The 13,679-nt window shown below is 40.4% G+C and overlaps 2 protein-coding genes across 2 annotated transcripts in view; one reads left to right on the plus strand and one right to left on the minus strand.

Moving 5' to 3' along the window:
- LOC111223942 (collagen alpha-1(II) chain) overlaps positions 1-9,376 on the plus strand; it is a 48,784-nt gene extending 39,408 nt beyond the window's left edge. Inside the window, exons 43-54 of the mRNA XM_022748255.1 lie at positions 1,654-1,761; positions 3,570-3,677; positions 3,912-3,965; positions 4,498-4,605; positions 5,254-5,307; positions 5,489-5,596; positions 5,763-5,816; positions 5,912-6,019; positions 7,064-7,352; positions 7,630-7,817; positions 8,698-8,940; positions 9,143-9,376. Of these exons, the coding sequence (XP_022603976.1) occupies positions 1,654-1,761; positions 3,570-3,677; positions 3,912-3,965; positions 4,498-4,605; positions 5,254-5,307; positions 5,489-5,596; positions 5,763-5,816; positions 5,912-6,019; positions 7,064-7,352; positions 7,630-7,817; positions 8,698-8,940; positions 9,143-9,289 (1,569 nt within the window). The 3' untranslated portion in view covers positions 9,290-9,376. The remainder of the gene's footprint in view (positions 1-1,653; positions 1,762-3,569; positions 3,678-3,911; positions 3,966-4,497; positions 4,606-5,253; positions 5,308-5,488; positions 5,597-5,762; positions 5,817-5,911; positions 6,020-7,063; positions 7,353-7,629; positions 7,818-8,697; positions 8,941-9,142) is intronic.
- Positions 9,377-10,785: 1,409 nt separating this feature from the next.
- Positions 10,786-13,679, minus strand: part of LOC111223945 (leucine-rich repeat-containing protein 3-like) — a 6,500-nt gene continuing 3,606 nt past the window's right edge. The window contains exon 2 of the mRNA XM_022748256.1: positions 10,786-13,679. This exon is cut by the window's right edge and continues 1,283 nt beyond it. The gene's annotated coding sequence lies outside the window, so the exon portion shown is untranslated.

Genomic DNA, 13,679 nt, shown 5'->3' on the forward strand with positions numbered 1-13,679 from the left:
TCTCCTTGAACACTGTCAAGGTGAACACGGGTGTCCATTACAGGGAGACGAGAAAATGATCAAATGTGTTTGTTTTCTACATTTCTGTCGATTTTTACGTCGCTCTGTTAGCACAAAGAGCCAATTTCATCAGTAATGGACAACAGCTGAGCACATTCTCCATTAATACACACAGCTGTCAGTGTCCATCACTGGCTGTAATAGCAGACCAAGACACATGACAGCACAGGGCAGCACAGGCCCCGTGACAGACTGATGACAAGGACCTCAGGCTTTTACCTTTCCTGCACTTAGCACTACGCACATACCCGTCATAAACACCTACAACGAGTCCTGTCAAGATAATGACACATCACAGATGATTGCATACTCAAACATGAAGATAGCTGCTGGGTCCAGACCCTTCCCCCCTATAGATTACATATATGAAAGCTGGAACCATGTATTAACACATCAAGACCTTTGTCCGTCAGCTGAACGGTGTGTCTCAGGTGTTTTCTTTTTTTTTGTGAACATGGGTTAGGGGAGCTTTCAGTGTTGCACACCGCAGGACATGTGGCAGAGTGGAGTGAGGTGATGTGGATGAAACAGACCTGAAAGGATGGATGGAGAGATTGATGTTGATGTGTGTAGCTGCCACTGAGAGTTGTAAAATCTCAGATGGAGCAAATGACAGAAGATATAAATAAATCAGAAATCTTAAAGAAACATGACAGAAACAGAAGCAAGCAGAGGTATAAATAAAACGTTGCTAAAACACAAGCTTTAAAATAAACTGCTTTGTATTCCGTTGTATCCATCTGTCAACAAACTATAATGCTTGGTGACTCAAAGGAGTCTTTGTCCGTTGGTGTGCAACATCACAGCAACAACAAAACTCCAGAAGTCACTGCTCCCAGCCAAGAAATGGACTGACACATAAAACCATCCATTAGAGGCGCTGGGTCTTTATGCTATGCTAAGCTAAGCTAAACTAAGCTAAGCTAACTGGCTGCTCACTGGAGCTTAATATTTACTGTACAGACCCAAGAGTGATATGGATCTTTTCATCTAACCTCTTGGCCAGAAAGTAAATAAGTGTATTTCCCAAAATATCAAACTAATCCTTTTAGACATTGTTGCCTTTTTGTGTGAAATACTGTTGTAATAATCTCTCAAAAGTTTATTTCAATTTCAAAAGGACAGATCATCTTATTTAATCTTAGAGTATAATTGCAAATAGGCAAGGCTAAAAAATGAAGGAATTATAAAAAGAAAATAGCGTATATTACGAACAGGTTTAGAAAAAAATATCTTAAAGTTAATTATTAACTTATTAACTTAGTTTATTTTAATATTTATTTGTTTATTCATTCAACTTTTTATTGTGTACGTCTTACAATTTTAAATGATCTAAGGCTGCGTTATGTTTATGTTATGAGTTCATGTAAAATAAAAGGACGTAGGCCGATATATTATCCCTGGTATTAGTCTCAAATATCATGTGTGGTTTTATCTTATTTCAATAATGAAAAGAAAGGAAGAAAATTAACATAATGAAATAATGACAAACTCTAATCAAATGAATTGATGGCACAAATGATAAATGGCAGACAATACATTAGCCGCATGTTAACTGTGTTTTCTGCCTCTTTTTTTTTTTGTCCCTCACAGGGGCCCCCAGGTCCTTCAGGTCCTCAGGGTTTGGCCGGTCAGCGCGGTATTGTCGGTCTACCTGGACAGCGTGGTGAGAGAGGTTTCCCTGGTCTGCCTGGACCTTCTGTAAGTAACATAATGTTCACCTACTCAAGTAATCAATATACAGATTCAGACGGTAGCTATCAGTTACTTTTCAGTCTATAATAAATGTCAGACAAAAACTGAAAGATGCCCGTCACAATTTCCAAAAGGCCAAGGGGGAATCTTCAAATCCCCTTGTTTTGTAGAAATATATAAGATATTTGATTCACAATAATAATTAATAATGTCAATCAATCATTTTTCTTCTGTGACTGAGAGAGCTCATCACACTGCAGCGTAAGAAAACACGTCTATTGGCTTGTCTTCTCACAAGGTGCAGTGTGTTTAAGCTGACTTACCTTTCATACTTTTTTCAGATTTTTCTGATTACTCAAGAAAATAATCAGCAGATTTATCGATAAGGAAAATAGTCGTTAGTTACAGCCCTACACAGTCTTCACTTTTGAGAGGCTGGAACTCAAGAGCACACTACCTAATGTCACTTAGCACAAGTGAGTGTAGAAACCCTCAGACTGGCTCTGGACTGTCAGTCTGCTGTCCTAATTAGATCACAGTCAAATCACATCTCACATGAGCCAGGGCTTCTCTCATGGTGAACTGACTCCATTTGATGTACAGTGTGACACGAGACAAGACGGCTCCCCCTGCTTAGATCTCTCACTATCTGATATGTGACACGAGCCATGTCCCCTACTTACAACATCTCAGTGGGCATGTCCTTACCTTTAATTATTCATCAGCATGCATGAAACAGATGCCAAAAAAGCCAAACTCACCCAGGAACGTTTCAAGCCGAGCATATGCTTTCAATAACGGAAGTGGAGTTTGAAGTGCACATACAGTTTGGTCTCCTTGAAGGCAGCAGGTGTTCCGAGGTTGGTATCTCTGGATTGAGGCAATATTCTGTTGAATTGTCGCTATTGAAAATGAATAAGTAAATAAATTTAGTTTTTAGATTAAGTAGCTTGTTCGTGGGTAAATTAGCATTTCAAGTGGTCTGTGTAATAGATTAGTAGATTGTAATTAATTAAGACATCAACACGAACCATTACTACAGCTGACTGGATGAATGCATCACTCGTCTTTGCTTCTGATTTTCAAACTGAAAAAAAACATGGCAGCTCTGCTGGAAACATCTCCAATACTACCGCCCAAAGCCAGTTTCTAAATACATTTGAGGAGATGAATAGGCCGAGCAGTTGCTGTATTTTATATTTCTAAATAAAAAAAGTTTCTAAAATAAATCTGAGGGGATTAGATGAAGTTGCAAAAACATGCTGCATTTTATGTCTACAACACCTAGTTTTAATAGGTGTTAACCTATTTTCACACTTGAATTCTGCAGAAAACACTGAGCTTTAAGATGTAGACAGACTGCGGCAACATAAGGATGAAGTGCTCTGACACATATTTCATTGTTGTCCAAATGGGAATAACCTCTCACATGAACTCAGACAATCTGATTTTCAAGCTGTCCTGTTGAACATCAGCTATCAGGTCTCTAAGGCACGATTAAGCAGTTGTCAATGCTGATCTTAGAGGATACCACTACTGAGACCAAATGTCCTCATCTCCATTTGAGGACTTAACTTGCACAACATATCTGTTTATGGAGGATATTATCAGCCAGATATATCTGTAACAGTGTGTAGTGATGGTGATCTTACCCAAACTATGTTCGCTGGGTTGTTTCCACAAACAGTGACTCACTTAGATGTGAATGGACCTGCGGGTGAATCATATGATGAGTTGTATTTCTAGGTAAATTATAATGTTATTGTGATTTATTAGATTTAGTTTAAGTGTACTAATGAGTCTTCTCCTCTCAGGGTGAGCCCGGAAAGCAGGGAGGTCCTGGTGGCGCTGGAGACCGTGGACCCCCTGGACCAGTTGGACCTCCTGGACTCACGGGACCTGGAGGAGAGCCTGGCAGAGAGGTCAGAGAATGTCCAGCACACAGAGGATCTTAACTATTCATATTCCATGACTGACATGACAGAATTTTCAGTCTGGAGGCCAAGTCCATTAAAATGCACTGCGATTTGCGTCATGTTACATTTGCATGTGTGTTTGCACCGTATCATTAATGCAGCTGATCAGTATTCAATAGGACATCTGGCTCACTGGAGGTGGAGGCTATTAACACTTGATATTGTTCTGTCATCTCACAGGGCAACCCTGGATCTGATGGACCTCCTGGTAGAGATGGTGCAGCTGGAATCAAGGTGAGAAACACAGGACACTACATCCATCACTCTGTGCTGTAATTACAAATCATTGTGCCTATTCTGTTTAAGGCCCTTTGCCTGTCAGCTTTTGATACGCTTCATGAAGTTTTGCAAATGTTAGTGACATGAATGAACTTATTGGACGGTGATTGCATCTCTGGTTCAAACAATATAAACATTGAATTTTATTTATTCAGTCAACAGTTTGTGAGAGCTGTTCTTAAACTGCCTGTAAAATGACTAAATTGCTGAAAATGCAATAACCTTTAACTCAAACAGAATCTTAGCCTGTTGTCATAAATAAACGATTCGAGAGCTATTGGTCCATCCTTTCAGTGTGCAAGAGCTTTTGTTGTCAGATGACAGCACTACTTCTTTTCTTGAGGCTGCTGTTTTCCTTTTCAATGCGTTTGGAAATTTCAGAGTTACTTACTGTATCTTGACATTTCTACTTGCAGTGAAGGCTAAAGGTAGGAGATCCTGTGTTCATAGCTTCCATCTCTTGACTGTTGTGCTCTCTGTGCTGCAGGGTGATCGTGGTAACACCGGTCCTGCTGGTGCTCCTGGTGCCCCAGGCGCTCCTGGTGCCTCCGGTCCTGTTGGTCCTACCGGCAAACAGGGAGACAGAGGAGAGGCTGTGAGTAGTAGCTCCAGTACAAGTGAAATTGTCGCCATTTTCTTAATACAATAGGGTGTTTCTTAGAAAAGTTTTATTGCCTGCAGAGAAGAGGCAGGATTTTAATGAGGTGGGTTCTTCACCTGCTGGAAATTAGCATATTGTCTGATAGCACATAAGCACAGAGGAGGATGTCTCAAGTGTTTTATCACTGTCTAACTGACCTGTAGTTAAAGAGAAAAAACTTCTCCCCTTTTTCAGAGATTTATTCAGTTCATTTCACTGAGGTGTTCTACTTGTAATCTGTATTATTTGCTCCTTAAATGAACCTTTGTGCAAAATTGTCTTGCTCCAGAAGACACATTTGACATTTTGGAAAATTGCATTCTTATCTTAATAATTACCTACAGGTCTTGTAACAAGCAACTATTCCTTACCAACTATTAAATGGACTGTAGGGCACATAGGTGATGGGTATACAGTATGTACACACACTGATTTGTAGGTGTTTGGGTGAGAGCACCTTTTAAAGGGAAAAACAGAACCAGATGATGATGTTAATCCCCCACATATTAAAAGATACTGTCAGTACAAAATACTGCTCCAGTCATTTCCCGAGCACTACGTTTCTACTGTAAAATCAGTAGCTTTTTTGTTTTTCTTTCTCAGGGTGCACAAGGACCTTCTGGACCTCCAGGACCTGCCGGAGCAAGAGGAATGCCCGTACGTATCTTTCTGAACATCAACAGACACGCACACGCATTCAATTATTTGCATAAGCAAAAGTCTGAACACAGAATTGGTTTATCCATCCGAGAGTGAAATTAAGATTTGGAGTTTACAGGATAGAAACACTTCACCAGGCAAACACAGGTGAATTAAAAAGCTTTACTCTTGTTCCCAGGGACCCCAAGGACCCCGTGGTGACAAAGGTGAGGCTGGAGAGGCTGGTGAGAGAGGACAGAAGGGACACAGAGGCTTCACTGGTCTGCAGGGTCTGCCCGGACCTCCGGTAAGCATCTAGCCAGAATATAAAGAAATGTGCATCCACCGCTTTTTGTTACAATAGTCTGATGATTTCGAGTGATCCTTGTTTTAGCTACAGTTCATTCCTTTCTATCTTCATCCCACTGATGTGTTTTTTTTACTATGTATAAATCTGTCATCATCTGTTCTAGGGTCAAGCTGGAGACCAGGGTGCTACTGGACCTGCTGGACCTTCTGGACAAAGAGTGAGTATAAACAATTGCAAAATATTGGAATATCACTTCACATGTAGTGTCTTTAGAGCTTAACATCGAGACTTTTTCTCCATCTGTTTATGTAGGGACCCCCTGGACCTGTTGGCCCTGCTGGAAAGGACGGTGCAAACGGCCTGCCAGGACCCATTGGACCCCCTGGACCTCGTGGTCGCTCTGGAGAGACCGGTCCCGCTGTGAGTACCCACAGAACTTTCTCCACCTGTTAATTATAAGATACAAATGGCAACAGTAAGTCATTATGAAGAAGACCTGAGAAGCAGGCAGGGCAGTAAAGTAAAGTGGTGCATTATTCAGCTAAAATTGAATGGAAAATATCAGAATCATTGCAGTAATGATTTTAATATCAATAACATTCTTGTTCTCTGGCTTCTACACCAGAACTGCATCAAAAATCCAAAGCCCTAAATAACAGCATTGCTTTGAAACCAGAAATGTGGCACAAGTTTGAAATTGCATGCTGCTATTGGCCAATCGGACCAATTTAGGGGCATCAGGTTCAGTTTTGCTTCTAGACACAAATGTTCCATAAATATGAATGTGAATAATATCTTGATACCACTTGAAGACATTGATACTAAAATGGGAATTAAAGAGGGATTACTAAAAGTATTACTCCATCAATAAATAGATTAAATTATACAGCAAATAAAGCAATGAATGTAATTATATTGACAATTGACACAAAACAACAAAAAGGAAAGAAAAACTTCATCGAAGATCAAGTCAAAAGGGAGTTTTAAAGCGACTACAGTGCATTCAGAGAGTATTCAGACCCTCTACTGTTTTCACATTTTGTTATGTTGCAGCCTTATGAACAAAATGTAAAAAAAAACTGAAGGGGTCTGAAGACTTTCTGAATGAGATGTATAAGTTTGAAGAAGAAGTAAATAAGACGTAGCGAGAGCTTTTATTGGCATCACATGAAGTTGTTTGCGATACATTCATTGTTCAAACTGAGAGGGAAGTCCAATTTGAGAAAACTGAAATGAGAGGCCAGATTGCAGAACAGATGGCAGCATTTCCTGCACCTATTGTGGGAGGTGAGGAGGGACTTGTCTAGTCTGATTGGAGAGGGAAGAATAATCCTCCATTTGTGAGCAAGAAATGAGAATACACAAGTGGAGCGATGACTGGACAAAAAAAAAAGAAATGCCTTAATCATGTGAAGTGATAAATATAATCTTTCTGACTTTCTTTCTCTCTCCTTTTTCGCTCAGGGTCCCCCTGGAAACCCTGGACCCCCCGGTCCTCCTGGTCCCCCTGGCCCTGGCATCGATATGTCTGCCTTCGCTGGCCTGGGTCAGACTGAGAAGTCCCCTGATCCTCTCAGGTACATGAGGGCCGACCAGGCTTCCGGAAACCTCCGTCAGCACGATGCTGAGGTTGACGCCACCCTGAAATCTCTCAACAACCAGATCGAGAACATCCGCAGCCCTGAGGGATCCAAGAAGAACCCTGCTCGCACCTGCAGGGACCTGAAGCTCTGCCATCCTGACTGGAAGAGCGGTGAGTGACACCGGGAAGAAGTGGTCAGATTAGGGTGGGGCGATGAAGTAGACACAAGTAATGTGGCATTTCATGTTGGCACCTCAAATTTGGTAAAGTCTGGGAGTGTTTGCATTTGGCTCATATATAACAATATATCATATATAACAATATGTCATACCATTATCTACTAAAGCTTGGATGCTAATCAGCTATTTATGCAGCCAAGAGGGGCTGCATAAAAGGGGAGAAATCTCACCCTAGAGCTAATGTTTTTTGGGGGTTTCTTTGTCTGTAGGAGAGTACTGGATTGACCCCAATCAGGGCTGCACTATTGATGCAATCAAGGTCTTCTGCAACATGGAGACAGGAGAGTCCTGCGTCTACCCCAAGCCTTCCAGCATCCCTCGCAAGAACTGGTGGTCCAGCAAGAGCAAAGACCGCAAACACGTCTGGTTCGGAGAGACAATGAACGGAGGATTCCACGTAAGTCGCACCACGATTTTCAGCTGTCCGTTCAATTCCATGCCCTCCACTCCTATTCGTACTGTAGTGTAAACACAGATTGACTCTTGACATTAGCATTTTATTTTTAATTTGGCTCAAGTCTATGGTTCATTGTTTTCTTTTCTTTTCTTTTTTTTTTCTTTTTTTTTTTTTTTTATAAAAAGAGGGGTCAGGGAATTTATTCATGTTACACTGATTATTGTCCTCTCACCCAGTGTGTGCTGGGATACGCTCTGCCCGGTTACCCTGCACAGTGGGTTCTGATAGTGGATGGAATTTGATTATTAAGAAACTGTGAAATTTATTAAGATTTTTAAGAAAATTAGTAACAGAAAAATCTTGGTGCATCTGATTCATAAAATGTGATTTTACAACAAATAATTTGAGTCCTCCTGAAAATCTTGAAACACGTGTTGAAAGGCGGTTTTCTTTTTGCGCTGTATTACCAGAACAAAAATTAGTAGTTTCCTTATCCCAAAACAACCTTACCCACTGTAACCGGGGGATATCAAGGTTTTCTTGCAGCAGGAGACACAGTGAATTTGAATGTGAAGGAAAATAAAATCTGTGTGAGAATTGGTTGAAACAAATCTGCGTTAAAGTCCCTATGTGTAGGATTTGAACATTTCCAACTTTGGTGACTCCTAGTGGTGGTTTCAAAAAAACACACTGGCTGAAAGCAAAATTCACCTGTACACCTGCCCCCTGCCTTCAGGATTGTCTTCATTTTTATATCAACATTTTATAGAAAAGGGGCTTTAAAAAAAAATCTGAGCATGTCTGTAAAAAAAATTTTAAAACCAAAATAACAGCTTATTAATCACAAAAACATTCCTCTTTCTTACTTGCGGCCTTGCAGTTTAGCTATGGTGATGACAGCCTGGCGCCCAACACTGCTGCCATTCAGATGACCTTCCTGAGACTGCTGTCCACCGAGGCCTCTCAGAACCTCACCTACCACTGTAAGAACAGCGTGGCCTACATGGACGCCTCAATGGGCAACCTGAAGAAGGCCGTGCTGCTGCAGGGCTCCAACGACGTGGAGATCAGAGCCGAGGGCAACAGCCGCTTCACTTACAGCGTGATGGAGGACGGCTGCACAGTAAGACTGGCTTATTCAACACAGTTTTTCTACATGCATACTCAAGATCATTTTAGACCTTTACGCAAATTGGTATAATTCACTTATTTTTTTACTCTCTGGTGTTTCACTCAGACTCGCCTAACTAATCTCATTCTCATGCAGTTTTTGTGAAGTCATAGGTCATTTTTCAGCCATTGTGTCTTTTTTCCCCTCTGTGCAGAAACACACGGGACAGTGGGGCAAGACAGTGATCGAATACAGATCGCAGAAGACCTCTCGTCTCCCCATTGTGGACATTGCCCCCATGGATATTGGTGGAGCAGAGCAGGAGTTCGGAGTCGAAGTTGGAGCAGTCTGCTTCTTGTAGAGAATGAGGGATCGAAAAGAAGAGAAACAAAAAAGTGGAAATTTGAAAAAAATTTAAATGAAAGAGGAGCACACTTCAGATAAAGGAGGAGAGAAAGAGAGAAAAAGAAAAATCAAGACACTTTTTTTAAACGGGACTTTTTTTCTAAGTAAAAAGTGCTTTTTCCAAGTCGAACTCCGTAGGATATCTGCACTGAATGGCACTAGCAACTGTCATCTGTGATTCATCCAGCATTGCCTCCAGTCAACTCGCCCTGCCCTGCCCCATGGATACCCGGCATTCCCCCCCAAAGCCTCCACTTCGTCCTGGGTGAACAGCAACCCCCTCTTACCCACCCCGACCCCACATCCACGAACAAGAAGGAGGAAGTACGAGGAGAGTACGGGAACATACCAGGGAACTAGAGAGAGAAAAATGTGTTGGTGTTATTTATTTATTGTTTAGGTTTGGGTCCCAGGTGCGGTAGGACTGAGTTTGTTGCTAAGTAATAAAAAGCCCACTTACACATATTTAAAAAGAAAAAAAAAAACCTTCCACCAACTTCCTCTCTTGCTTCCTCCTCTTTTCTAACCACGTCATCACTCTTGTACCATATCCACTAAAACATAAATATCTCCTTGAAACCAAAAATCTATCTATTTAGAAAGTGCAGGTGTTCCTATTTCTACCGCCACAGTGTATCAAAAAGTTACTGTGTATTATAATAAAAGTCAATGGTGCTATTGTTGTAAAACAGTCTGTATTTTTTAACAACCAGATACTCATTTGTAGTGACTTGTATATATGTATATATATGTATATGTGTGTATACATATATATACAGTTTCTCAGAGAGAGCATTTCACCCTGGGACTCTGGATTTCAGGGTGATAAATGTCCACTGCCTCGCCCCTCCCTCCTGCTTCAACCCTTGTATGTAAACAAACATGCCCCTGATGAGTTTTTACAATCAAGGCATGTCCAATTTGGAACGCATTTAATTTTTTTTTTTTTTTTTTTTTTTTAAGTTTTCTTTATATTTGTTTTGATATTTTAAAGCTACCTCACACAAAAAAAACATCACAAATTGAACTAAGGCCTTTTCCCCCGTGAATCATTGTTTACAAATTCCATATTTTAGACAAATAATATGACCGATATTTTGAAAAGTTTGGTCATGAAAGCCCAGTCTGCTGCCCCCCATTTGCTGTGACCTTTGACCCCCTCCCCCATCCCTCTCTACGTCCTCCCATCAGTCCCCTCACACAGGGCGTGCCCTCTGCCACGGCGTACTCACGCACACGGCTGAAGAGATTAAAGGTGTGTTTGACTTTGTTGCTCCAGTTCAGACAGCCAGCGCAGAGGGTTCATTTGTGTGAGGTTGTGTATATTTTTTATTATTAATAATAGTATTATTATTAATAATAATAGCATTATTATATTATTATTATGATCATGACTTGTTTTTGTTACGTTTTAATTAATGTAAATTGGAAATAAAAGACAAAACCAAGTAACAGGCTGAAGTTGCTTTTTATTTATATCCTGCTTTGTTCTCCCCCCCTGTTGAAATATCTGGGGCAATGGGTTTTACTCTTCCCCAAGGAAATTCCTTAAAAAGAAAAAAGTCACGCCTAAACATTTCACTGTGCCCTGCTTCCACTTAGTGTTTTTGTCGTGATGTCCGGATATATTTCCAGGGGGAGAAACAGCTCAGATGTCAAGCAAAGGCAGTGGAGAGAGGGATGAACGCGGGGTCATTTCGAATTTGTTTGCCAGTGACAGAAAAAAAACAAAGTCAACGTTGAAGAGGGAGGTGGTGAAAGTTCATATCATGTACTTTTTTTATATATGTAAAATAGTTTTTCAGTCATTTCCTTTTCATTTTAACGCATGGTAGAGTAGAAATAGGAAACACTGCCGACCACGATCAGCTCATACTGTGAACTGATAATGTCTTCCTGTACTACTATTACTGCTCCTCATCTTCTTGCCTTTTTCAACTTACAGTAGCAATAAAAGGTAGAAGCATTTCTATGAACAAAGTAGAGCAACGTTTCTTTTATTTTTTATATATTTGTTGTGTTGTTTTTTGTTTTTTTTTCCTGACATCACTTTTTGATAGTTCATTTATTATTTAATGTAATGGTTTCCGATCTATGACTTTATCCTTGTTTGAGTAATTAATGGCATACAAACAGGAGAGAAAACCAATCACCAGAACAGAAATACATCACCAATAAAAAAAACTACCGACAGAAAAAACCACACACAGATGACATGCTTGGTTCTTGTGTTTTGGGTTATTAGCATCGTTGTATCATAATAAGCCAAAGGTAGTTAAAGATTTTGTTAATGGTAGAGATGCATTCAGGAAACTGAGCTCCGGCAACATTCACATTAGATGTATGATTTGTGACAGACAGATAACATTCAGGAAAGCGTGAAGTTACACCAACAGAGCTTCACAAGGGTATCCACGGAGAGTTTCGTTTTTAAAGTCACAGAATATCCATCTTTTTTTATTCTCATCTTTTAGCCTGTGGTCTACCACCAGAGGCCGGATTTTACATTTATCATAACAATATCAACATTGTTCTACTCATACTTTGACTGACTCTAGTTCTAATTCAAATTATGTGTTCATCCTGAACAACACAGACTTGAACCAGTCTTCCTCTGTAGATTACGAAACACGCACACCACGTTTAGCACGTTACAGCACACAAAGTAAGTTGACCTATTCTAGGTTTTGCCTCCGCTCTCACCAACCCAATTGTTAAATAAAATGGGGGACAGTTATACTTTACTATATCCATGAACACTTAGAAGTTTGTAACTGTACACTTTAACCCGGCAGGGATTAAAAACATATGAATAAGAGCAATTGTCTACAGCCATGCTAGCAGCACAGCGGCACTTTGAGCTACATGTTCACAATGATGATGCTAACATGCTGATGTTGATGTTTACCATGACTGTTAACCATCTTAGTTTAGCATGTTAGCATTCTAACATTTGCTAATTAGCAGTGAACACAAAGTACAGCTGGGGATGATGGGAATAATGTCATTATTTTGCAGGTTAAGGGATCACCAAGTTATTACAATTAATTCAGGTGGGAACATGAATGTTTGTACCAAATTACATCATGAGGCATCCAAAAGTTGATGATCGAGAGATCAAAAACGACATTGCCATCCATAGAGCCACACCGCTAGCATGGCTCAAAACATCCTCTTAAACCAGTTGTTTCCAGCCTGTTTGGCTTGAGACCGGTTAAAATGGAGCAATGGCTACTCCTGACCCCTCATATTAACATCTGAGAAACAAAATAACAACGTAACATCATTTTGTGTATTTTCATCATTTACCCTCCTGTGGGGGTTCTGACCCCCAAGTTGGGAACCACTGTCCTAAATTCACATTAAATGTTGCTGACTAAAAATTTAAGAGAGGCATTTTACAGTTTCTATTTGTATTTGTGAAGAACGACAAATAACCCCTCCCCTCAGAGAATAATGCTCCAGCTCACAGTCAATATGATTACGATGAACTCAAGTGAAATTAAAAAAGGTGCCTGTTAATCCAGTCACGCTTTGTTCCATTTACTCTGAGCTGGATATTCAGTGCACCTATAGTATACATGCCCGACGTGTCAGGAATGGCATTACTCTTAACATTACAAGCATTAAATGTACTAACTGAAAAAAAAAGTGCTCATTTCCACAGCGGATAAAAAAAATCAGTTATACAGCCTATATGGAAAATGGGAGACGGAACCATTTGTACACAGCAATCAGTGCAGAGAGGAAGCAGGACTCAAGAGATTAATTAAAGCTAAACTAACAGCTCCTCTCAGGATAAATGGCTATACTAATGTAATTTATAACAGCGACCCACTTCTGGTTGAGATTTCTCTATACCAATCAGTGTCCGCTGTATGAACACTAAGCCAGATTTTTTTTGGAGCTGGTGGCTGCAGCTCGGAGACAATATAGTTCACCTCCAGCTCTAATGGCTCCCTGAGAGTAAATTTAGATCAGCAGTTCTCCACAAGCACAGAAACAACTGGCTTAGTGACCGTGCAATGGGAAAGGCTTAAATAGCATCCGTGCAAAATCAATGCTATTAAAGAAAAAATGGCCGCAACAACAATGCACAAAAACACCACATACGCACACGCCCACAAACACACAACTGAAACAAGCAATTAGACAAGGACACACGTTTGAGTTTGCAAACTCTCCCTTTTGACCTGATAAACACACTCCACCTGATTAGTGCCTGTCAAGTGTTCATTAAGGGTCAGTTGGTCAAAGACTCCTAATTAGAGCTTAATGAAAGATAAAAGGGCACAGTATGAGGCATGAAGAAAAGAAGAGGAAAGTGGGACTACAAAGGGAGAAGA

The sequence above is a fragment of the Seriola dumerili genome, unplaced genomic scaffold (assembly GCF_002260705.1).
Source record: "Seriola dumerili isolate Sdu_G_001 unplaced genomic scaffold, Sdu_1.0 BDQW01000121.1, whole genome shotgun sequence".
In the NCBI taxonomy this organism is placed as follows: Eukaryota; Metazoa; Chordata; class Actinopteri; order Carangiformes; family Carangidae; genus Seriola; species Seriola dumerili.